The sequence below is a fragment of the Trichosporon asahii genome (assembly GCF_000293215.1).
Source record: "Trichosporon asahii var. asahii CBS 2479 unplaced genomic scaffold scaffold00056, whole genome shotgun sequence".
Lineage (NCBI taxonomy): Eukaryota > Fungi > Basidiomycota > Tremellomycetes > Trichosporonales > Trichosporonaceae > Trichosporon > Trichosporon asahii.
In genome coordinates this window covers 17,263-41,690 of record NW_014040868.1, presented here as the reverse complement: position 1 = coordinate 41,690, position 24,428 = coordinate 17,263, and the positions used below count along the sequence as shown (strand labels likewise).

Here is a 24,428-nt window from a genome sequence, read left to right as displayed (position 1 = left end):
ACTGACGGCGACAGGCGCGAAAGGCGATTGGCGGCGTGGCTCATGCTGCGTATCATCCCTCTCCACTACTGGCCGTTGCCAACTCTGTCAGGGCCGCTCGTCAGTGGCGGCGTCCACTTGACCACCGATATTCACCCAGACTACCCAGGCGCGCAGGCGATGGGCCGGCGGTGACACGGGGGGTGACGTAGCAGGCCGCCGCCGGGCTGCTAACCGTGGCTTGGCTGGGCACACACGCGCGCCGGACTAATCTATTCCTATTCACGTTTCAGGCCCCACCGCAGCTTCCATTTTGTTTTCGTTGCCGGATCACGAACGCCTTCTTGCATCCCACCTTCCTCCATCGGACCTTTGATCCTCCTAACCTTATACGCTCCTTATCTTCTTATCATGCCTCTCGGAAACCCCCTCTGGTACGTTTGCCTGCAGCGCTGCTCCGGAACCGTTAGCTGATCGCATACAGGGAGGTCGTTGAGCCCTATCTCGTGGCTGCCAATCTCTACACCAACCCCGACCCTAGTAAGTGAGCTCCGCTCTCACGTCAGGCTATCGGAGCTAGCACAGTCAGACGAGCAGACGTCACTCCGCCGCTCCGTCGCAGTCACATGGAGTGCACCAACTCGAGTCGCCTCACTCGATCGTCCTTTGACCCCACCACATATGCCGAACATCCCAGACATGCAAGTTGCGGAATGTGCTGACGCATGCAGCCCATGGTCGTTACCTCCTTCCCCATCACCCACCCCACCTCGAGCTGATCAACAATCCCGATGTCAAGCATGTCTGGCGTCGTGTCTTCCTCAAGCCCTACAAGGAGTTCAACACGCTGGAGGAAGCTTACGACTCATGCGAGATCATCGGTTCCGAGGAAGTCCAGCTGAAACCCGAGGAGCTTGCATCGGGCGTGAAGCGCGGTGGCCGCTGGGTCTTCTACTCTGTCTGGAAGCTTGACAAGGAGCCGCAAGGTGGTTGGGAGGAAGGCGGCAAGGGGTTGAATCGCGACTTGCTTCTCGTCCATGGTAAGTCTAGCCTCCCCCCTCCCCAACGACTTTTCGCAAGCTGACAGCCAGGCCTTAGCGACTACGGACTGAGGTACGCTCCCCATGTCCTCCACTTCCTCAAAGCTGGCTTCCGCGTTATCATCCCAGACCTTCCTTCTGTGAGCCCAGAAGCAGCTTGGGCTTGTGTTCGGAGCTCTCAGCTAACAGACAGTACGGACGCTCGACGGGCATCAACTCCTACCTTCCCTCTCTGAACCTTCTCCCCGCCGCTGTCCACGCTGTGCTCAGTGACGTCGCACACTGGGACATCTCCAGCGGCCGCCACCAGCGTCAGGTATTCCTCAGCGGAGCGTAAGTGCAACGATAAGTCTGGAACGCAACAGCTGACTCTGCAGTTCCATGGGCGCTTGGACAGTGTATGTGACAAACCCGGTCGGATCTTCCGAGCTGACAGCAGCCTGTACTATGTCCTGAAGTACCCACCGAGCTCCTCAGAGAGTGCGATTGCTGATACCCATGAGGGTGCACCGCGGCCCAACATTGCCGGCGCGTTCGTGCTCTGCCCCATGGTCGACGTGTCTCCGGAATCGCGACCTAGCGCTCTGATTGAGTACATTGCAAAGGGTATCAAGTACTTCGCAGGCTCCCTACCACTCGCTAAGGCCGTCCGAGGCAATGTTTCCGACGACCCGAGAGTGGAGGCCGATTTCTTCTCCGACCGTGAGTTGGCAAACGGTCTTCCTTAACTGACGACAGCTCTCTGCTACCATGGTCTCCTGCGTGTCGGTACCGGCCTCTCCCTTCTGGAGGGCATGGAGGAGCTGGACAAGGATGCGGAGAAGATTGATGTCCGTAAGTACAGAATCAAGCGTCTTCCTCGGACCACGAGTGACGTGTCTGCAACGCTCGGGCTGCAGGGCAACCCGCACCATTCACCATGTGGATCTCTTCAGACCCTGGTGCTTATCGTTGCATGGCGCAAGAAAGCGCTTTTGCGAGCGGTTTAGGCGGCGCACGGACCACCCGTCGGGCTGTCTCTGCCGCAGTGCAGTACGGCAGCCCGGCTGTCTGACCGTCACGCGTTACGGGGTGGAATCGAAGATTTCGATGCTGATCTCACCCACCAGCTATCCGGCTTGTCCACGGCTCGGCGGACCGTGCAACGTCGCCCGCCGCCACGGAACGCCTGTTCCATCGCTTGCCCAACGCAGACAAGTCGTTCAAGCTGTACGACGGGTATGAGCACGGTGAGTGTGGCTCTGAGATGAGAAAGACAGATATGCTAACGGGGCTCCCAGTGATGTGCAAGGTGGGAATCGATGCTGCGGACGATGAGAAGCGGCAGCGTGTGCTGAAGGACTGGCGCAGCTGGTTGATTGCTCACTGCGATGGCGACGACAACAGAAACAAGCAAGAATAAGCTGCGTGCGCTAGTGTGAGATGGCAGGGCTTTAGGCCCGTAGCTTAAGGTGGGCTGTTGGAGCGCGCGTTGCGCGCGGTGACCCCGACGGTCAGTGCCTAGCCCAGTGTAAAACGTAGAGGCAGCAGATAGACGACGCGTAGATGGATTGCTTGGACTGATTGTTTTGATGGTACCTGAGTAGTCCCAGCGTGGTGGGACAGCCACATGCGGGAATACGGCTAAGGCCGGGAGTGGGTACGGTGGGAGTTGAGGTGTGTTGTTGATTGTTGACATGCGCGTTTATTTGGTTCCGTGAAGGATGCAGCATGCAGCAGCAGCAGTGGTGTGCGAGCATGGGCAAGGTGTAAGGCCAAGGAGGCAAGGATGCAAGGGTACAGGTGGTGGTGACCCTGGGGCTAGGTCCCGGGCCACGGTGTGGTGGGTGGAGGGGATGAGAGAAACGCGTTGCGAAGCTAGAGCGGGCGGACGCGCTCAGGCTCTCTCTTTGCTCAGCAGGAGCCAGGGCGGCGCGTCCAGTCAGGTTGCGCGTTGCAGGTCCCAGCACCCAGACACGCCCGTACGCCCGTACGCCCGTACGCCCATGCCCAGCACCCAGCGTATGCAGCGTACACTGTACCCAGCCAGCCAGCGGGGCCAGCCAGCCCAGCCCGCCCCTGCCAGGCTCAGGCTCAGGCAGCCGGCCAGTCAACACACCGCTGCGTCCAGCTCTGTCCTGGCCTAACATCCTAGCGCCTGCCCTCCTGCCTGGACCGTCTCTTGCTTTCGTCTTCTGACTCTTGCTGCAACACCCCCCATCCTACTTTTGTTCTCTCTCATCACTCCGTCTCTCTCAAAAGAGTACGACTGTCAGCGGACAAAAGTATCTCTCTCTTCCAGGTTCGTCCACTTCATCTCTTTAATCGTGAGTAGCAAGCGCCCTCGCCAATCCCGACCTCGTCGCCGTTGAAAACCCCTCCCCTTCCACGCGTCCTCCCACCGCACCCTACCACACCAACAAACCCCCTCATCGCCCTTCACCACCGGACAGCCGCCGCCTTCGATCCATTTCATTCCCCACCCCCGCTCCCGCTCTCTTCCGCCCACTCGGACCTCCATTTCCAGACACGTCCAACGCGCGCTACCTTTTGACACTCTCTGTTTAGCCGCCAAATCCATCATTCTCCACATCGCTTTCCCTTTCCACTGCAGATACTCGATCAGTCCTGTTAACCGCCCCAGTAATCCTAACCACTCCTTTCAACAGTTAACAGTATGCGTGAGGTCATCTCCGTGAGTACCCCGCTGCGCAGTCTGCTGCTGCATCGCCGAACGAGCGACCGCAGCAAGCGATAGCCAAAGTCTGAAAGAAGAGCACGCACTGACCCTTTCCAGGTTCACGTCGGTCAGGCCGGTACGTTGCCCAGAAGAATGTTCCGCTGGCGCTTGCAAGCGTCAAGCAGCGGAGCTCGAGACACGCAGTGTCGCTGACTTTTTTCTTAGGTGTCCAGATCGGTAACGCCTGTTGGGAGCTCTACACCATTGAGCACGGCCTCAGCGTGAGTACGATGGCGGCAGAGAAGCGGCCGCAGCTGCGGGACCAACGCGCAAGGGACCTGAACCTGCGACGATTCCAACGACGTGGCGTATCACCCGTGCACGCGATGCTGACTCCCTTTCCAGCCCGATGGCCGCCTCATGGAGGGCTCTCCCTCGCACAACGACGACGGTTTCTCGACCTTCTTCTCCGAGACCGGCTCCGGCAAGCACGTTCCCCGTTCGCTCTACGTAAGTTGTGACTTTCCACGGTCGCAACTGACACTCCACAGGTTGACCTTGAGCCCAATGTCATCGACGAGGTCCGCACCGGCACCTACCGCTCGCTCTTCCACCCGGAGACCATGATCACCGGCAAGGAGGATGCCGCCAACAACTGTGAGTGGCTCGATTTAGCAATTTAGCGTGACGAGAATCAAGCTAACCCGCGTCAGACGCCCGTGGTCACTACACCATTGGCAAGGAGCTCGTCGACTCTGTCCTTGAGCAGGTTCGTCGTCTCGCCGACAACTGTTCCGGCCTCCAGGGCTTCTTCGTCTTCCACTCGTTCGGTGGTGGAACCGGTTCCGGTTTCGGTGCGCTCCTTCTTGAGCGCCTCTCGACCGACTACGGCAAGAAGTCGAAGCTCGAGTTCTCGGTCTACCCCGCCCCCAAGATGTCCACCTCGGTTGTTGAGCCGTACAACTCGGTTCTCACGACCCACACGACCCTCGAGCACTCTGACTGTTCGTTCATGGTCGACAACGAGGCCATCTACGACATCTGTCGCCGCAACCTCGGCATTGCCTCTCCTTCCTTCACCAACCTTAACCGCCTGATTGCCCAGGTCGTCTCGTCGATCACTGCCTCGCTCCGTTTCGACGGCTCGCTCAACGTTGACCTGAACGAGTTCCAGACCAACCTCGTTCCTTTCCCCCGTATCCACTTCCCTCTCGCCACCTACGCCCCCGTCATCTCTGCTGACAAGGCGTTCCACGAGTCCAACTCTGTTGCCGAGATGACCATTTCGTGCTTCGAGTCCAACAACCAGATGGTCAAGTGCGACCCCCGCCAGGGCAAGTACATGGCCTGTTGTCTTCTGTACCGTGGTGACGTCGTCCCCAAGGACGTCAACGCCGCTGTCGCCAACGTGCGCACGAAGCGCACGATCCAGTTCGTCGACTGGTGCCCCACCGGCTTCAAGCTCGGTATCTGCAACGAGCCCCCCGCGCTCGTCCCCGGCGGCGACCTCGCCAAGGTCTCGCGCTCGCTCTGCATGCTCTCCAACACGACCTCGATCGCGACCGCCTGGGCCCGCCTCGACAACAAGTTCGACCTGCTCTACTCGAAGCGCGCCTTCGTGCACTGGTACGTCGGCGAGGGTATGGAGGAGGGCGAGTTCTCCGAGGCGCGCGAGGACCTCGCCGCCCTCGAGAAGGACTACCAGGAGGTCGGCGAGGAGAGCGCCGAGGACGAGGAGGAGTACGCCGAGGAGTACTAAGTCTGCTTCCTTCTGCTGTTTTCGGTGGGTGCGTGCGTGGTATGAATATAGCGTTGTCCGTGCAGTGTCTCTGAGATGCGAGCGGCGGCGATAGTTTTCCGTATGTGAGACACAGTTTAATGAACGCCATTTCATCTTCTACGCAGGCACTGGCGGCCGCTAGGCCGCTGGCCGCTGGTGCCGAGTATCCTCGAGATATCTAACTACTGCATCAATCGGAAGTGTGGTTGCATCTGGTCTGCGGTGTAGTTCGGTGGCCACCCGATCGCAAAGGTGTGCGGGCGCAAAGTCGACCTGACCATGGAGCAGGGAGGTGAGAATCGACGCGTGGACGGACCTCTCGACGCGCCGTGTTTACCTCTTTTGGGCTTGTACGCGTCGAGGCACCAGGGCGGGCAGGGCGGGGCAAGCGCGACAGGGCGAGAGTTCAGGGTGTTAGCACGTGGGGTGTCCTGAAGTACAGATTACGTAAGTTACCCTCTCTGCACATTGAACAGTGGCGGTTAAGCTATTGAGAATGTGAGGAGGGCGCTAGGGCGAGGGGGTGGGAAGGAGGTCGAGGACAAGGATACATTCGGTTCTATGTGGAGGCCTATGGATACAGTATCGGGTCTGGAGTCTGGAGTCTGGAGTCAGAGTCGAGTCTGGAGCCTGGGTCTGGGTCTGGTCTAGAGTGGAGGAGGGGAAAGGGGTGGTACTGTATAGCATTGCGGTCGATTTTGGATTCTGGGTGTCTGTTCTCGGATATGGTCATTCTGGGGGGTATGGTCGTTCTGGTTATCTTGGGTATATGTGGTATAGCGGAAGGGAGTCCGTGACTCTTAGACAGGAGGAAGCCTGCTGCTTGTCGTCTTGTCGTCTTGTGGTCTTGTTGGGTACGGTCCTGCTGTGGATAGATGACAGACCAGCTGTCAGATGCAGATCCTGCTGCGCTGAAAACAGTTCCTGCTGTTGTTGCGATCCGGTCGCGAGTAATGGTTGCAGGCCGGCTGCGTGGTGCTCAGTCCGGCTGAGTCATGGTGAGGGCGCCGCCCTCCATCGTGGAGTGGTCCAGCCACATCGGTCCGGTCCAGCCGCTAAAGTCGAGATCCAGCTCGAACTCTCATGTCGTTCGTGTCGTCTGACATCGTGTCGATTCTTTTTCCCGTCCCATAAGAAGAGTGCTAGATGGTGAACGTGCCCCTCGCCGTGAGCGTCACCACCCTCGCGGGCCTCAGATGCGCAGAGGGCGGATACCACCCCCAACTGGGCCGGGGGGACTTGTACCGTTCCAGCGGCGTCAGTGAGGCATTGCTCGCTGGTGCTGCTGGCGGTGGCAGGGGAGGGGTGAGGGGTGGGACGGGGATTTGGATGCGGAGTGGTGGAGGTGAGGTGGGGATGCTCATGGTGAGCTTGTGGATGGGGTTTAACGCAACGAGATGGGCGGCACTTATATATGAGAGCCGGGGACAGAGCGAGTACGAAAAGTGATAGGAAGGTAAGGAGGGGAGATCGGAGTTCCGATGAAGGTAGGGTCGACGAGCCGTAGGGTCGAGCCCGAGAAGGATGAGACGCAGGGCGTGGACGAGAGGTGATGAGGTGACGCGGACATGAAGCAGGATGTCAAACGCCACACGTGAAACTCGAGATGCATCGTGTCTCATCCCGCATGGTGGCAGGTGTGACAATGACGCTCCAGGCTGGGGTCCAAAGAGGTCCAGAGACGTGGAAGCGAGATAAAGAGTAAACAATAGACCCAGACGAGGGTGCCTAGCTTTCTCCGTGGAAGCCTGCAGGATTCAGCCGCACCAGTCCTGAACCGTATCAGTTATGCGTCGGGATAGTGTATATGGAGCAGCATATGCAACGATATTCGTGTCATGAGTGGTGAGACGTGTCAGTGTCCTGCGACGTGTCAGAGTCGAGTTCCTTGGTGAGTGAGGGTGGGGGCGTTTCATGCTCTCGGCGAGGTTGGGACGACAGGATCCCAGGATTGTGGAAACGCGACGTCAGCTGTCCGGAAGTCCGGGCCCGGTTTCTCCTTCGACATATCCTTTGCAGGGTTTCGTGCATGAAGTCCATGAGGGGGTGTCATCTCCCATATGGGTTTTGTCAGAATCGACTCCTCCGCACGTTTGACGGAGGGGTGATGTGCCCATCCCCGCTTTCATGTGACCCCAAGTTGTTGAGGAGTGGAGGATGTTGAACTCCGAAATGTGTCCGAAGCCGGTTGTTTCCGGTGTGTTTCCGGTGTGTTTTCGGGATCTGGCATTCTGTCTCAAACAACGAGGACGTGGCCGGGCCGTAAGTGAACGCTTCACGACGCTGGTGCCGAGGTGGAACCCGGAGTGATGCTGGTTGATCTGGTGGCGGTGCTGGAAGATTGCGGGCATCGAGGTTGTTTCAGTGTTGCCACTCCTCTCACACTCCCCAGTACCTTCAGAACACCCCACCTCGCTCTAGGGTTCCAGAATCCTCACATTTCACTTGTCACCAGGAGGGCTCGAAGGAGTAAGGTCAGATGCGGAAGTGAGGGTTGGAGAGGAGGTGGGGTGGTGTTGAGTGGCAGCTGGGGCCATTTCCCGAATCTCGTTCTGCGGTCGAGATTATCGTGAAATGGGTGAAACACCCTCCTGAAGATTCACTTGTGCCTCTCTCTGTGCCTGCTCCAGGTGTCCAGACCGGGGCACACCTCTTGCCACTTGCGTGTGTCGCAACCGCGAGCATGCGCGCGGCGGTCAGTGTGCGACCGCCTGTGACTTTGTACCCTCGTCATGCCGCGGTGGGCACGGGCAGCGGAGCGAAGCAAGTCACGCGCGCACAGTGCTCATCCCAGTTCCCCGAGTTCTGGACGCAGTGCGGAACCATGATCGAAAGGAGCGCACAGCGACCAAAGGTGGCCAAGGGTGGCCGCACCTTGAACAAAGAACATGCAAGGTGTGCCCGAAGGTGCGGTTGATTGTTCATGCTCAGTATGTCCTTAGAGTGCCGATCAGAGCGGTGCACACTTGTCCAGTTTGGTTCGTCGTGCCGTGACAACGGCCGATGTCAGCGGCTCAAGACACACCTGCCGTGAACTTCGGGATCTCGTGCTTCTCTGCAGGCTCAGGCCGTCTGCTCTGCTTTCCTTAGACGGACCCGATGCCGTCCTTCATTGTCGGCCGCGCTGGCTACATCTCGACCGCGGCGTGAAACCTAAGCTTTCGGCATTCCTCCGACCCCCGCCATGCATGACGTCCTCTTCGCAACGCTACACAATACCCTACATAGCAGAACCTGAAGAACGCCGCGACTCCATCGGAGAGACAAGTGGACACATTTCATTTCAGAGTACGATAGAGGCTACAGATGAAACGCCCCTGGGCGTTTGTGATTTCAACATGATCGTTCCTTGCTCCACACTCCGCACTCCACAGTCTTAAGAGTCCAATGCCACACTCAGCGCGGCCGCGGGCACCTCTCGCCTCGAGCTAGAGACGCGGCCTCACAGCCCGAACCCGCGACACCTCTCCCCAAGCCTAACCCTGGCGTGAATCTCATCCACAAACATGCGCACAACGTTCAGTGCCTCGCGTTCCCCGAGCCCTGGATCTCCCACTTTGCGCACGACGTCGCGCTCCTCTTTCGCCGTGGCCACGTCGTCGAACCCGCGCACTATCCGGAGCAACTCGAGGCGCCAGCCCTCTGACCGGCGGCGCGGAGGCACAGGTGGCGCGCCGGCCACGCTGGCACGGCGCCAGAGTGTCTCCCTCGGTACGGGTTTGCGGCCGGGCTTGTCGTTATGTAACAGGAGTAGAGCATTGAAGGGCGGTAGTTCTGGGTCAACCTCGGTGTCGGCGTCAGCCTCGAGGGCAGCGAGTGAGGGACGATGCAGCGGCGGTAGATCCTCGTCAGACTCGGAGCAGGAGTTGAGCGATGAGGAGAGAGAGGGCACTCCAGAGCCGGAGGATGCGGTAGACGTCGAGCGTGTCAGGACCTCAGCGGTCTGAGGCAGCGGCAGCTCCGGCACCGAGAGCGGGGTCGCGTATCGCGTGATCGGCTCATTGTAGCTAACCCCCGTGGTCTGCGGCTCAAGCGGGAGCGGTACGTAGGAACGTATCGTCGGCGGGGAGTGGACACGGATCGGCGGCGTGCTTGCCCGAGAAGGTGGAGTGGCAATGACAGGCGGGGAGGCCACACGGGGCGGCGTCATCGGCGCCGGCGACTCGGACAGAGGCAAGTACGGCACGAAGCCGTAGCCGACCGAGTGCCTTGATCCAACGGCCGAGAGGGACAGCCTCTCCATCGTGCGCTGGAAGTCACTCGGCGAAGCGGACGGGAGGCGGTACTCGTTCGAGCGAAGCGAGTCCGAGCTGTACGACGGCGCGGGCGGGCGGCGGGTTGTTGCAGTCGCCTCGCAGCCTGGCGTTGGAGTACGGTCCGGGCGGTCAGGGGGCTTGACCTCCTCATCCGACTTGGGAATAGAGGGGCGGCGGCTCGGTGGCGATGACCCCTGTGACGCCGCCGCCCCGATATCGATAGAGGGCATCGAGGGCGTGCGTCCGGGCACGGGAGTCGGTGCCGAGATGCTGTCCTTGAATCTCTTGGGTGTCTCGGGCATTGCCATCTTGCTCGCCTTGCGCGCGGGGAGGAGCGACTTCCTAAGTGCTGCTGCGCGCGAGGGCGGAGACGACTTGCGAGGCGGCGGGCTCGACATGCGCCGCTCTGGCGTGGGCTCTGCCGTCGACGGGCGGGCCTTCTGGTAATGTGGCGTTGAGGGGGCAGAGGGCTTCTCCCCGCTTGGGGTGCGCGCGGGGGTGCACGGCCGCGGTGCAGACTTTGGGGTAGCCATCGGGGTCGACGGTCGAGGGGAGGAGGCTCTCGCTGGGGTCGATGGTCTTGGAGCTGGCGTCGAGGCGCGCGGTGGTGTGACCGACTCAGCGGACTGAGTCTCATCGGTGAGTGTCTCTTCCACCCCTCCGGAGATCGAGTTGCGCCGCGCCAGCAGTCCCAGCTCGGGGATGCAGGGTGGCTCTTTGTCCAACCGAGAAGTTGGGATCTCGGGGACCGGCGCCGGAGGGATCTTGGGACGGTCAAGGAGACTGCCCCACGACGAGGCGCGGTGGTGCTTCGAGCTGCTCCGTCGCTTCAGGAGGAACATGCTGAAAGCTGATTGTTAGTTGCACAGGTGAGGGTTGTTGAGGGGGTCAAGGTCGACGGGCTTAGTGAATGGTTTATATGTTGTTGACAGGGTGTGCGTTCTGTCTGCGCCCGGGGCAGTGGGGTGCCGTCTGGGGTTTGTCTAGGATCTGGGTGAAGGCTGGGGTGAGCTGGGCCAGAGGTACGAGGTCGAGCGTAGCAAGTCTAGGAAGTCTAGGAGGAAGTGAAGGCTGGGGAAAAGGTGGGGTGGTGATGGCGACGGCCTTGCGCGCAAGGACCGCGATCGAGACCGGGGTGATCGCAGTCGGGGTCACAGTGACAGACTGGCGTTCCAGGTTGGGTCCGGGGTTGCGCTCGGAGCTGATGGTGCGTGCGCGGCGAGTGTTGCGTGCCTGCGAGAGGTAGCAGCGATGAGCTCGGGCGTCGAGAGAAAAGAGTAAGTGGGTGGCCACGATCAGACAAACCTCAAACGTGAGTGGCAAGACAATGACATATATGGAACTTGCAGGACACCATGGTCCGACACGGCGAGGGGACAAGGAGAATGGAGCAGGGTGAGCAGGGTGAGCAGGGGGCAAGGACAAGAGGGGAGGGAGCGGCCATGGGTGTCGGACCGGGTGAGGCTAGTCGTTGGGTCATTGTTTACACTGCCTTGAGCGCGATTAAACCCATCGTCGAGACAGGAAGCAGCATGCAGACTGCGTAACCTCCAAAAGAACAGGGCAATCTTTGAATCGCGGCGTCGATTGCATCGCCGTCGCATCGCCACCGCCAGAGCGCACGATTACGTCAAGCCACGTGCCAGTTGACACGTGACTTACATTGTCCAGTGCGCGTCGCTTGTCGCCGAGATTGTTGACACGGAGAGCAGAGATGATCGAGCTGAGGGGAAGGTAGCATCGCACAGATGACCGTCGAGCCCAGCTTCAAGGAGCACGCAACACTGAACGGGCATTCTAGGAGTGTCACGTCACTCCGCTTCTCCCCCGATGGGAAGACGCTCGTCTCGGCTGGTGAGTCTGAAAGCCTCGATTGCTCTTGCGACTACGACCCCTTCCTCGTCCCCTCCGAACCCCTCCATCCCTGTTCTCCTCCGACACCGAGTTCTTTGCATGGGGACTCCTTTGATTACTCCCTAACCCAGGTGCTACCCTCCTGCAGCCCCTCTTGGCTCCTGGCCGTTTTCCTCCTCCGACACCTCCCTTCGCTAACCCAGGTCGGAAACGGTAGCTGACTGCAGGTGCCGATGGCTTTGTGCACACCTGGGACGCGGAATCCGGAGCCCACCAGCGGAGTCTCCGCGCCCACCGTACGGGAATAAACGAGCTGGACCTGTCCCCTGACGGTCTCTACCTGGCCACAGCAAGCGACGACACATCGGTGCGAGTGTTCAGCTGCGACCCAGTCGTATCGGACCGCTCAGAGCCCCTGCGAACACTGACGGGACATACAGCACCCGTACTCTGCTGCGCATGGGGGCCAAGGGGTAACCTGATCGCGACAGGAAGTTTCGACGAGAGCGCCATCGTCTGGGACGTGCGACGAGGGACGGCACTGCGGAGTTTCCCAGCGCATGCCGAGGCGATCTGGACGATCGGGTGGGATTCGGAGGGCAGTTTGGTGTTGACAGGAAGTGCAGATGGACTGATGTGAGTGACGGCGAGTGTAGCTAGAGGACTGCTGAGCTGAGCTAACATGCAGCCGTCTCTGGGACATCACGACAGCGCAGTGTCTCCGCACACTTGACAACGAGACAAACTCGCCTGTCGGGTCTGCACGCTTCACGCCGAGCTCATTCTTCATCCTCTCAGCGACTTTATCATCCACGATAAGAATATACTCGCTGTACAACTCGAAGGTACTCAAGACATTCCGTGACGCCGACTACGTCAGCGAGCGGTATCCCTCGCCAGCTCTCGTTTTCGCAGCGCATGCAGAGGAGACCATGGAGGTGACAGAGGTCACGGAGGTGAGGGAGGAGGAACGCGCGGCGTGCGTGATCGCTGGCAGCGAGAAAGGCTGTGCTGTCATCTGGGATCTGCAAGATCGAAGAGTCCTGCAGACGCTGAAGGGGCACAACACGCCGGTCGTCGCTGTTGCTGTGGACCCATCAGGGAAGAGGGTAGCGACGGGCAGCATAGAGCCCGAGGCCACGATCAAGCTGTGGCAGTTGTAATGCATATGTGACTTCTACCATGCTCTCTATGATCTCTCACCAGGGCGTGCTCACAGGCCCAACCTTCCAGCCTTGCCGCGCACGCCCTTCCAGACATTGTCAACCCACTCCCTCTCCTCGCGATCGACGAGGACGAAGCCGTCCTTCTTCTCGGTCGGCTGCGGCTGGGCCGGCTTCTGCGTCGGCGTGGACTGGCCCCTCTGGCTGAGGGAAAGCGCGACCTTTGCGGGGGACGCAGTGCTGTCCGGGTCGTAGAAGAGGCCGGCTGACGGTGATCCACTCCGTCCGCTAAGACTGGCGCCCAGGCTCTGGTTCAGACGTACCGGCGTCGAGGGCGACTTCGCCGGCGCTCGCACCGAGGCGCTCAGCGGGCTCTGAGCCAGCGGCATCGTCGAGGTCTCGTTGAAGTCGGGTGTCGGGGGATACGAGCGGGTCTGGAGTCAGCTGAATATGCCCCTTTGCAGCTTACGAGGGGCGAGGACTTGGCCAGAGGCTGCAGGCTGGGTCCGGCAGGCTTAGGCGGCGGCGGGGGGTATGCAACCCAGTACGCGGCCTCGATGACATTGACGACGAGCGTGGCCGTCACGAGGGTTTCTGTCGTCAGCTACTGCGGTAATCTGCGAAGCTTACCGATCCACCAAACGATGGAGCTGCCGGGCAGACCGAGCTTGTCCAACAATGAGACGACGACGGAGCGGAGGGCGAGGTACGGCGAGAACAACGTGCGGCAAAAGATGGACAGGACGATCGCGGCAATGTTCGAGATGAGGCGGGAGCGCGCGACCGAGGGCGGCAGAGGGGTCTGCCAGAGTCCCACGGACATGGTGGTGATGGTTAGAGGAGGGTGTGGATGGAGCGAAAACAAAGGCTGGCTGATGAGGCTCTGGTGGTGGATGGAATTCTGGAGTGTATCCGTCCCTGAACGATCGCTATCAGCCAGGTTAGCCAGGACTCTGACCTCATACACCGTCCGTTTCACTCGACCATCTCTCCTGTGACTCAATCCACATCACCATCGCGACGAGTTCGACCTTGATCGTCCTCCAAACGCAGCAAGCGCAGCACGCAGGCGACGCGTGACCCACACGATGAGCTCGCCCTCGCCCTCGGGCGTCGGATCGCCGTCTGCCAGCCCCACGACGCCCCTGCAGACTCTCGCTGGTCTGGCGTCGCGACGCTCCTCGGCCGCGAGCGTAAGGGGGCTGGGCCCGCTGTCGCCCACGCTGACACTCTCCCCGTCAACTGGGCCAACACGGAGCTTTTCCCAGGCGTCTCCCTCATCAACAGCAACACTCACCTCACCTCCACAACAGGCTGGATTGTCGCCCGGCGGATCGAGTCCTGGCGTCTCACCCCGACCGGCGCTGGGAAGAAGAATGAGCCGCACAGCCGGCATGACGCTCACTGCTGCTGGTGCTGCGCTGGGAAGTAGCTATCAGGCGCCATTGCCTGTCAACGCGAGTGTGGCCAGCCAGCTCTCCCTCATGGGAAGCACCTTCCTTCCCGACGATGAGTTTGTCGAGGGCGCGACGGTCTCGATCAACCAGCCAGTCGGCAGTCTATCCATCTCGCCGAGCTCGCGTGACGTGTGTCTGGCGAGCAGGAAGGGACTGTACATCCTCGACCTCGCCAATCTGGAGAAGGCCCCGCGGTTCATCCCTCAAGGAGGTACATGGCAAATCGCCGAGTGAGCTGCAAGGCGATCTGCGGAGCTAACGTACAGCTGCCAATGGTCTCCGCACGCGATCACGGACAATCTAATTCTGTCTACGTCGAGCCAGAAACTGCTGATCTGGGACTTGCACGCACAGAAGACGCTCTCGCGTTCGATCGACGCGCACCTGCGTGCCATCACGGATATCAACTGGCACCCGCGGAATCACAACCTGATGGCCACGGTCAGCATGGACGCGGGTATTCGCGGCTGGGACCTGCGTGTACAGGGGTCTACGCCTATCATTCGTCTCTCGGCGTGGGGAGCCGCCGGCACACAAGTCAAGTGGAACAGGAAGGCGGAGCACATCCTCGCCACGGCGCACGGGACCCGCGTTCTCGTCTGGGACGACCGGTATGGCTCCGTCCCCGTCGCGACGATACAGGCGCACGACTCAAAGATCTACGGCATAGACTGGGACCGGCGGCTGCGGCACCGGCTCGTCACCTGCTCGTTGGACAAGACGATCAAGTTCTGGGACATTCCCTCTGTCGTCTCCGAAGACGACAGGAGCACACTCGCAAGCGAGGACTTCTCCGCCGGCGAGCCGTTCACGAATGCAACGATCCAGACAGGCTATCCCGTCTGGCGGGCGCGAAATTTGCCCTGGGGTCATGGCGTGCTCGCATTACCGCAGCGAGGGGAGACGGCGCTCGAGATGTTCGGCACGGACGGGAGCAACGTCCCGATCGAGCGGTGGGAGGGCTCCTCGGGCGTGGTCAAGGAGTTTGTGTGGCGACGGCGCGGCGGCGCAGACCCCGACTTCGAGGACCGCAACTTCCAGCTCATCACGTGGAGTCTCGACCGCAAGCTGCGTATCTGGCCGATGCCCAAGGATCTCCTCGAGCGCGCGGGGTACAAGCCCGGCGCTCCTATCGATGTTGACGTGACGCGCCGCGGCGCTATCGACCGCACGTTCTCCGTTCCCCTCGATCCGCTAGGACAGGCGCTGAAGCCACTCGGACCGGAGAAGCCGACGATACCCAGTGGAATCGCACGTCAGCGCATGCTCCAGCGTCCTGCGCTCACGAGCATGACCCGCGGTGGTAAGTCGACACGCAAGATCGGCCAGATTGAGTGGCTCTCGCGTATCGTTAAGACTGGCCCGGGCGCTGCCGCGGTCGCCTCCGACTCGAGCGCGGGTCCATCTCGCGCCCCCTCCGTCGCCGGACGCGACTCGACGAATGGATCCAGCTCGCGATCACGCTCCAAGGGACCGCATGGCGGACGCACGGAGTCCTTAAGGCACATGAGTCAGACTCGCGGTCTTAGCCTGACCCGCGCGTCGTCGGTCAACACGGGCGTCGGCACCGAGTCTGTCTCCGACCTGATTCCGCTCAAGGACGAGGTGCTCTCTGTGCACAAGATGTTCCCCAAATCCAAGGTGAACTTTGAGAAGTTTGATCTATCTCAGCGCAAGCTGACCATGTCGCTGAATGGCCCTTGGGCCAATGGAGACCGGTACGCCTTCATCCGCGTGCATTGGAGCTTCCCCCCGAACTATCCCTACGGACCTGAGATCCCGACGTTTGAGCTTGAGCGCAACGCGACTGTCTCCCCGATCACGCGGCACCGCATGATCTCGACGATCAAGGAAATGCGGGCTGCAAACCGCCAGTGCCTCATCAGCGTCACCGAGTTCCTGCTCGGATACCACGAGCGCACGTCTCGTCGCGTCGTCGACGAGGACTCGGACAGCGACACGGGAGTCGACGAAGCGGCGAACGTGCCTATGCTGATCCGCACGACGGGGGCCGCCTTCGGCCCTAACGGGCAGCTCGTGTGCTTCTTTCCGAAACAGACTGTACTCCCGCGAGCGAGGTCGGGACACTCTCGCTCCCCTTCTCGCGAGGACCCAATGTCAACGCCGCTCGCCAAGGCACTCAGCGCGCTCAGTCGGCTCGAGAACCCGCACAACAAGCCGACAATGGTCCGCTACAAGCGCCACGTGCGCACGATGCAGGCCCAGCTGCAGCCGATGCAATCTCGCTCCACGCTGTCGCTGTACAACGTCTCGCACCTCGTGCCCGAGCCCGATCCCGAGCTCGCGCGGCTGTACACGGCAAGCATCGACGGTAACCTCGTCCACGCGCTCGAAGTCAAGAAGCTGGAGCACGCCGAGGTGTGGGCCGCGCTGCGCGCGCTGCTCACTGACCCTCCACCGCCGTACTCCGACCACGCACCGCTGTCTCGCACAGCAGCAACACACGCGGAGCGTTTCCGATGGGAACGGGAGATGGAGCGCAAGCGCTGCGTCGTGGACGGTATCTTTGACCGCCTCATGGAGCGCATGGACATGCAGATGCTTGCGCTGGTATCGTGCTGTCTGCTCGAGTACGAGCAGAGCGCGCCGCCCCCACCGGCGATCGAGGAGGTCGCGCAGCCCGAACCGTCCTACTTCGGTATGCGGAAGGTGAGCCGTGCGTCGGCCGGCAGCGGCGGAACCTCCGGCACGGCCGTCACGCCCTTCGGCCCCGGAAGGAGAAGCAGCAGCCTTACCCCCTCGACGCCTGTCAGCGCTACGGGCCCAGGCAGCCTTAGGACGAGTGGCTGGAGCCAGATCTTAATGAATCCCTCATCAATCAGCTTAAGGGGCATGGCGTTGACGCCGCGCGACCGGACGTCGTTCGACCAGGAGCGCACTCCCGGGTCGTACGAGGAGCGCTCGCCGGTTGCAATTCCTGGCACGCCCTCGCGGCACGACCACCCCTTCACGCGACACGAGAGTCACTCGTCGATCACGGGTTTGCCGGGGCTGCCGTCGCCGAGGCGTAGGGCTACGCGCCCCTTCGCCCGCTCGGGCAGCATGGCTCTGGCTTCCCCGCCGCTGCCCCCTGTTCCGCCGACACCAACAGGCCGGAGCGTGGACGAGCGTGCTGCGACCGCCTCGGCTTCGTCTGTCCCCGAGTCGAGCAACTTAGCGACGTCCGCGCCCAGGACGGGAACGAAGGTATCTTTCGGCAGTGCGTCTCCACTGCGCCGGGTCTTCTCGAAGCCAAACCTGGCCCAGACTCCAGGCAAACTCGAACGCCGCCGGATGACTTGCGGCGTGCACCTCGAGTTCTCCTCGGACGCCCCACCTCCGAGCTTGCTCCGCTCCGAGCTCCTACCCTTGGCAGAGCTGTGGAAACTGGCGTACGCCGACTGGCTCCTCGCGCCGGACTCGTCGGAAAGCGCGCCGCGCTGCTGCAGTACGAGTTCGCCTCCTCTCCTCCACCAAAGGTATACCGCGAGGGCCTGGTGTACGCGACGCGATGTCGCGCGTGCGACTCGGCCTTCGTCCCCCAAGGCGAGGAGAAGTGCACATCGTGTTCCGTGCCGCGGCAAGCGCCGCTATGCTCCGTGTGCAACACGCCCGTGAAGGGCCTGAGTGCAAGCTGTACACTGTGCCAGCACACGAGCCACTGGCGCTGTCTCCGCGCGACGCTCGAGCTGCTGAAACACTGTCCCGCCTGTTCCTGCCAGTGCGCCGACGGCGGGCTCAGTGCCAACTTCAGCCAGACCCGTCCAGAGGGTCCGACGCGGCAAGTCCTCGTCGAAGACCCAAGGACGCAGGCATCGAAGCGCTTCGAGCGCAGTAGCCGTTTCGTCGACCTGACGGGCGGCAACTCGCGCCCAGCTTCGCGCTCTCGTGAGCGGAAACGCGATGCCGGCTCGTTCGGTAGTGTGGGGAGCGGATACTCGGCCGCTGGGGGGTATGCGCAGGGCGGCTTCAGCAGCTTCGGGGGTGAGCTCGGGCTCAAGCTCACGCCGAGCCATACCGATGAAGAGGAGTATCATTCGCAGTCGATTGCGGCGCTCCAGAGTGTGGAGCAGCGGGACGCGGAACGAGAACGCGAAGGGAGGGATAGAGAGAGGGAACGCGAGAGGGAGATGAGTCCCCCGCCCCGCGAGGCTGCGAGGGAGGGTATGCTCGCGAGAGCCAGGGCTAGGGCGCTAGGGCCGGAAGGCATCCTGCCGTGGTAGCGGGCCGCACTCAGCTGCAATGAAGCAAGCAGGGTCTCCGCCGCTGAGCTCAGATACGAGGCAGTATTAAAAGAGAAGCAATGTTGTATCAAGATTTGCATTCATATTCGCACTACATTCCGAGAACTTCTGACTAGACTTTATACTTGTTGACAGAGACGACGCAGGGGGTCGTCTTGTTTCGGCGGACGGGGCTGATGCTCGTTGCCGGGAGTGGTTTTGGTGACACCACTTCGTTTGATGGACGTCGGGGACGTCGAGGCTTGTTGAGTATGTGCTCACTGCACATCGGGCTTGCTGGTTGGCTTGATTTCAGTCCGCAGTGTTCGCTCGGCTCACGAACCCATTGGCTCGCTCGGCTCGGCGCTCGCTGCGGTCGCGCGCACGTCGTGGCCACGGGCTACCACGGACAATCGAACCGCCCATCGTCCACAATAGCCGCCGCGCCGCCCTTATCCCTCGCGCCGAGCTCTCCCGCCATCTTTCTCTTCCTCCTGCTCTTCCTGCCGCCGAGGGCCTTGTATTCCTCCCTTGCTGCCAATTTCCTCTCACTGGGCGTCATGCTGCCGCTCTCGCCGGGACCCCAGCGGCTCGCGTTGCCGCTTCCTAGACCCGAGTAGGCGTGCCGACCCCCGCCGGGAGTCGAATAGCCTGAAGAGAGGGCCGAGACGTCGACGCGGTTCGGATGGTCATCGTCGTCGTCGCCCTTGTACAGCGTGTGCTTGAACTGGGCCTTCCACGCCTTCTTGCTCTCGGCCTTGGACCACTGGGGCGCGGCGCTCTTCGGCAGCGGGACCGGCGCGAGCGTAGAGAGCTTCGGACCCTTGTCATATGGGTCGAAGAACTCGGTGCCATCGTCCAGCGTCCGCATCTTGCCCTCTTGCGCCTTGAGCTGGGGCAGGTGCAGAGCCCGGTTCTGCAGGAACCAGACGTAGTTCAGTGTGCTCGACTTGTGCCATCGCTTGCACACCCGGTCGCAACGAGCCAGGGAGCGGATGTCGAGCTGCAGGAACACGCGCACCGCCAGGTGCGTCGGGAGGATGCGAAGCTGGTGTCAGCGATGAGGTTCAGGGCCCCCGTGGGGTGGCGTTAGGCGTGAAGGCGTAAGGATCAAGGCGTATCGCCACCCATTTCCTGGTCACGATGTGACGGAGATAGGATGTGAAAGCAAGCGGAGAAGACACTTACCGGATCATTCGACGCATTCTTGATGCGCTGACCAAGCACTTGGCCCTTGCCCGGGATGGGTGTGCCAGGGGCGGTACCCTTGCCGACGGTGACGAGCTCGTCGTCCTCGTCGTCGCTCGCCATGCGCGATCCGGCGCGCGAGCTGCGCCCTGAGTCGACACTGCTCGCCGGCCGGGGAGTGTGAGAGGGGTGCGCGACCTGCTGCGCGACGTGCAGGTTCTGGAGCGCGGTGTGCAGGAGGCTGGTAGTCGTCGCCATTGTGAGCGCTTGAGGTGGGGGAGGCTAAGTGAGGTGAGGTGGGGGGATGGGTTGCTGATCAGCAACGGGTGGGTATTTGTAGTGGTAGTGTTGTGCTTGTAGAAAGTTTCCGGGAAACCCAGACACTAGCGCGATGCGTATGTCAGCGTGTGATGAGTGATGCTGAGTGATGGTCTAGAATGGATGCGATGCGATGCGATGTGAAGGACGCGCTCGACTACCGAGTCTAGATGCGGCGGGGGTCGAACAAAAGGTCATGTGCCCTCGGTTCATGACGTAGTGGGCGCGTAATCTCTGCATTTCAACTGGGCACCCGGCTTCCTAATGAACCCGACTTTGGGTATTATCGGGCTCGATTTCGCCAAGCACCGGCGTTCAACGGTGGCTCGCTAAGCGATGTGGTAGTCGACGGATTTGAACGCTCTTGCAGCACACACTGGAATGCCTGAAGGATGCACTGCGATGCAATCGATGAACCACACAGTGGAGTAGCAAGTGCGGAGTGGCATACCCACGCATTGCCCAGACTCTGTGACTCCCACATCCACCTCGACCGCGAACCGGCACCCCGGAACACATTCCATTACTCCACTCTCTTATCCGTTTCGAGTTGTGCCTGAGAAGTTACCACAATCGTAACCCCGTCGTCCCGCCGTTTCTGGCCGGAACTGACAGTGATGCTGACGATAGCCAGCTCCACTGTCTCACTGCCCGTGAACGAAGGGCAGGTGCTCATCGCACATCGCGGTAGACTGCTGGCAGTGGAGGCCGCCAAGAGGCTGAGGGTTCGATGGTTCCTTGAGTCCCTCGCATTCTGAAGAGATGGCGAGAGCAATCGATAATGAAGGGCGCTAGAACTTCCACTGTCACTTAGGGCACTTGAGTCTAGCTGGTCAGCTAACCGCAACTGTTGCAAGGCTAACACGGCAGGCGCTGGCAGGCATTTAGTGCGACGAGGCTAACGTGAACGACTCGAAGGATGCCTGCTGTGTGGCGGGCTCGCTGTTGACCGTGGGAAGGTTTGATTCTGCGAGAGGCGACCTGCAGTCTCGATGGATTTTTGGAACTTCTGTGACCGTGGGAAAGTTCGATTCTGCGTAAGGCGGCATCCGACGTCGACGGATTTTTGAAACTTTCTTACACCGTGGGAAAGACTTTATTCTCCGAAGGACGTTCTCCGACCTCGACAGATTTTTTGGAACTTCATGTGACCGTGGGAATGTCAAACGATGGATTTTTGGAAACTTCTCAGACCGTGGGAAAGTTGTTCAGCCTTCCAGTGGCTTATAGACCGTGGGAGGCTTCCTTGCTACGATCACGTGAGCGCAGTACGACATTGCAGGGTCCGCGATCCCCGGCCGAAGCTAGTGTTCCGGGCGCCGCCGAAGCCGCTCAGCGCGCTCAGGTTCAGGATGAGAAAGCAGGGCCGCGAGAAACGATCGTTCGATAAATTTGCTCCCGCTAATCGGCCGGACCGGGCGGCGGTCGATCCCCCAGCTAACAAACGTTAATGAGAATAAGACCTGGGATAAGGACTGGCCAAGTCTGGGTGTGGTTTTGAATTAGAATTTTCGTGCAGTGTGGCACGATCCCTTAAACTTCGTCGTCTGCCGCCTGTCCTCGGGCTCGACGGGCTGGCTGGCCGCATCTCCCGGTGTTCACAACAGAAGAAGGAACATCTCGACTGATTTTTGTGCTTACTCGCTCATACTCTCCACCTGATCGCTGGTCTCTCGGCGACTTCAGCTCGACACACCGCTTCGCACAGGGCGAGCTTACCAACACTACGGCCACAACCGACAGCTGCGGGGTAGTCACCATCGTGCGACCCCATCGTCCGATCCAGCACTCAACGCCGCTTCGTCCCGAGACACGGACACGCGCGTGTTTATAAGACTTTCGTCGACTGTCCACGACCACTCCTCCACCCCTTCTACGCCTCTCCTAGCCCCTTATCTTTCCCCGACTCCGACACCGACGGCGCCATGGATCTCGTCCTGCACTACTGCGACGAGTACGCCTTCGACTCTGTGTACGCGTATCTCTTCCCGGCCCCGGGAAGCACGTATGCCAGCGGCAGCAGCGCTGCGGGCAAGCTTGCCTCGAATGCGACGCTCGCGGCGGCCGCGGAGGCCGTCAAGCCCATGTCGCGGCTAGCGCGCGACAGCGTTGCGCGACAGTGCATGTCGCTGCTGTTCGTGGCCTGGGCTGCGGCGACGGTCATGTACTTCCTCTTCTGCTCGATCAGCTACTACTTCTTCTACGACCGGCGGCTGGAGCACCACCCGCGGTTCCTGAAGAACCAGATCCGGCAGGAGATCATCTCCTCGCTCGTGGCGGCGCCGACGATCGACGTGCTCACGCTCCCGTGGTTCCTCGGCGAGGTTAGGGGATACTCGATGCTGTACGACAACGTCTCGGACCGCGGATGGCTCTACTTTGCTTTCTCGGCCGTGTGTTCCTCGTTTTCACCGACTTCTGCATCTATTGGATCCACCGCATCGAGCACCACCGCTCGATCTACAAGTACATCCACAAGCCGCACCACAAGTGGATCGTGCCGACGCCGTTTGCCGCGCTCGCCTTCCACCCCCTCGACGGGTACGCGCAGTCGCTGCCGTACCACATCTTCGTCTACCTGTTCCCGATGCACCGCCTGCTCTACCTGGGCATGTTCGGGTTCGTGCAGCTGTGGACGATCCTGATCCACGACGGCGACATGATCCACGACCACTTCCTCGAGAAGTTCATCAACTCGCCCGCCCACCACACCCTCCACCACATCTACTTCACGTGCAACTACGGACAGTACTTTACCTGGGCCGACAAGACGTTTGACAGCCACCGCGACCCCGTCGCCGAGCTTGACCCCCTCATCGACTCCATCAAGGAGATGCACCGCAAGGGCCTCTGCGACAAGGACGGAAACCCGATCAAGAAGGAGTCGAAGAAGAACCAGTAAATCGTGCACACGGGCGTGGACGCGAGTGCGTAGCGCGTGCGTGTGCGTGAAGTGGAGTGTGAGCGCGGTGCGCAGAGGCGCGAGCGCGACTCAATGTAGGCTGGCCGAAACAGAGGCCGATAGATCTCTCCTAGAGCATTATATGCATATACCCCTTAATATCTTGACAACAAGGATAATGAGCATCCAGGTGGGGATGTTAGCCGACACACACCATGCCACAAGACGCTACACAGCCCACTGGCTATCTCTCGGAGCCGTGTGGACGATAAAGCTAAGGCAGAGCAAACAAGTATCCGTTTCGACGCACACGCACACATGCACGCATGCTCCGAGGCTCCGCAGACAAGTATCCGTGTGTCATTCCTCAGCTCAGTTTAGCTCAACGTGCCACTGCAGCCACGGGAAGTGTGGAATGATCGCCGCGCAGATCGAAGCCAAAAGTGGAGGTCCTCCACATCCACATTCTCGAATCGTCAAAACAAATTTCTCCTCTGTTGACACCCATCCGCCATCTCCATTACGCTATCGCGCAACCATGAGCGAAGACAAGCTAGGCAAACAGAACAAGGTCGAGAAGCTCGACGTCGAGAGTGATCAGGACCGGGAGGCGCGACTTGGTGAGCTTCGAGAAAGTAGGCTCGCTTAGCTGACAACAGGCTCGCTCTTCGCGTCCATGACCCGGCCGGAGGAGGGGAAGGAGGTCCAGATGCCGACGGAGCGGACGCGGCCATTCGCCATGCCCCAGTCTGACGGTGAGTTTGCCCTCTGTTTCCTTCCCTTGTCGTCCCGCCGAGACCCGCCGAGAGACCCCGGCGGGGAGTGCAAGCCGTGGCCGTCCTGTCTGGCATCACCAGACGCCATCCGGAACAACATACAGCCGCCCGCCGGGAGATCAGAACACTCAGCTTTAGCTGCCAGTTCGTCCAAGTAGCTAACACCCCAGTCCTGGCCCGCGCGCGCGCTTTCCTTCCGCAACTCGCCGCGTCGAACGACGCCCTCCTCGCTCGCGCGCGTGAGGACCCGTCATCCGTGTCGATTGAGAATCCGACGGGCTCCCACGTCGCGATGGACTTGGGCGTGGGCGTGTTTGACGTGAAGGGGGATGCTCCTTCGGGCGTTCCCGTGGTGGAGGGGGAGGAGTGGACGAAGGGGGAGAGCGAGAGCGATGTGAGTAGCGAGAGTAGTGATTCGAGCGATGAGGAAGAGGAGGACGTTCAGATCAAGGAGGCCAGTACGACACGGAAAGAGAAGAAGTAGAGACCTTGTACCATTATGCGATTTGGACTGTACGATTGTAGCCACTGCTGCGCTTCCGGGGTTTCCCGCAGGGCTATGAAGGAGACGAAAAAGGTCGAGGAGAAGGCGCGTGGGGGACACAAAAACGAAAAAGCTAAGCCTCGTATGGGGCTCGAACCCATGACTGTGTGATCAATCGGCTTTGTTGCGTAAGAGTCACACTATCTACCGACTGATATAACGAGGCTTATGACAGAAAAATTATTGGTGGAATAAGAGGAGTGCCGCAAAATTCCGAAAAATTGGAACGTTCAGCCTCTCCTCCTCCTCTCCCGCCTGGCCTTCTCCCCTCGAAAGCTGGTATGCTGGT

General features: G+C 60.7%; 8 protein-coding genes and 1 non-coding gene across 9 annotated transcripts; 5 read left to right on the top strand and 4 right to left on the bottom strand.

Moving 5' to 3' along the window:
• Positions 1–390: 390 nt before the first annotated feature.
• A1Q1_03327 (lysophospholipase) lies at positions 391–2,421 on the top strand (the record flags this gene model as incomplete). The annotated part of the gene is made up of 8 exons (XM_014323159.1): positions 391–413; positions 464–519; positions 711–1,019; positions 1,071–1,159; positions 1,213–1,335; positions 1,397–1,721; positions 2,129–2,248; positions 2,300–2,421. The coding sequence occupies 8 exons, from the start codon at positions 391–393 to the stop codon at positions 2,419–2,421; spliced, it is 1,167 nt and encodes a 388-aa protein (XP_014178634.1).
• Positions 2,422–3,675: 1,254 nt separating this feature from the next.
• Positions 3,676–5,437, top strand: A1Q1_03326 (alpha-tubulin; the record flags this gene model as incomplete). Its single annotated transcript, XM_014323158.1, has 6 exons — positions 3,676–3,693; positions 3,796–3,814; positions 3,904–3,959; positions 4,084–4,188; positions 4,230–4,335; positions 4,392–5,437. 6 exons carry the CDS (start codon positions 3,676–3,678, stop codon positions 5,435–5,437), a joined length of 1,350 nt encoding a protein of 449 aa, XP_014178633.1.
• A 3,463-nt stretch (positions 5,438–8,900) lies between these two features.
• A1Q1_03325 (alpha-galactosidase) lies at positions 8,901–10,556 on the bottom strand (the record flags this gene model as incomplete). Its single annotated transcript, XM_014323157.1, has 1 exon — positions 8,901–10,556. The coding sequence occupies one exon, from the start codon at positions 10,554–10,556 to the stop codon at positions 8,901–8,903; it is 1,656 nt and encodes a 551-aa protein (XP_014178632.1).
• A 906-nt stretch (positions 10,557–11,462) lies between these two features.
• On the top strand, positions 11,463–12,731 carry A1Q1_03324 (chromatin binding protein; the record flags this gene model as incomplete). The annotated part of the gene is made up of 3 exons (XM_014323156.1): positions 11,463–11,568; positions 11,796–12,204; positions 12,257–12,731. The coding sequence occupies 3 exons, from the start codon at positions 11,463–11,465 to the stop codon at positions 12,729–12,731; spliced, it is 990 nt and encodes a 329-aa protein (XP_014178631.1).
• A 50-nt stretch (positions 12,732–12,781) lies between these two features.
• On the bottom strand, positions 12,782–13,554 carry A1Q1_03323 (uncharacterized protein; the record flags this gene model as incomplete). The annotated part of the gene is made up of 3 exons (XM_014323155.1): positions 12,782–12,996; positions 13,055–13,165; positions 13,362–13,554. 3 exons carry the CDS (start codon positions 13,552–13,554, stop codon positions 12,782–12,784), a joined length of 519 nt encoding a protein of 172 aa, XP_014178630.1.
• A 265-nt stretch (positions 13,555–13,819) lies between these two features.
• A1Q1_03322 (uncharacterized protein) lies at positions 13,820–18,411 on the top strand (the record flags this gene model as incomplete). The annotated part of the gene is made up of 4 exons (XM_014323154.1): positions 13,820–14,418; positions 14,635–17,408; positions 17,456–17,580; positions 17,911–18,411. The coding sequence occupies 4 exons, from the start codon at positions 13,820–13,822 to the stop codon at positions 18,409–18,411; spliced, it is 3,999 nt and encodes a 1,332-aa protein (XP_014178629.1).
• A 400-nt stretch (positions 18,412–18,811) lies between these two features.
• Positions 18,812–19,857, bottom strand: A1Q1_03321 (uncharacterized protein; the record flags this gene model as incomplete). Its single annotated transcript, XM_014323153.1, has 2 exons — positions 18,812–19,327; positions 19,600–19,857. 2 exons carry the CDS (start codon positions 19,855–19,857, stop codon positions 18,812–18,814), a joined length of 774 nt encoding a protein of 257 aa, XP_014178628.1.
• Positions 19,858–21,842: 1,985 nt separating this feature from the next.
• A1Q1_03320 (C-5 sterol desaturase) lies at positions 21,843–24,079 on the top strand (the record flags this gene model as incomplete). Its single annotated transcript, XM_014323152.1, has 4 exons — positions 21,843–22,310; positions 22,385–22,815; positions 23,219–23,454; positions 23,754–24,079. The coding sequence occupies 4 exons, from the start codon at positions 21,843–21,845 to the stop codon at positions 24,077–24,079; spliced, it is 1,461 nt and encodes a 486-aa protein (XP_014178627.1).
• A 136-nt stretch (positions 24,080–24,215) lies between these two features.
• Positions 24,216–24,305, bottom strand: A1Q1_t248. Its single transcript has one exon. It is a non-coding gene; the product is annotated as a tRNA-Lys (tRNA).
• Positions 24,306–24,428: the final 123 nt, after the last annotated feature.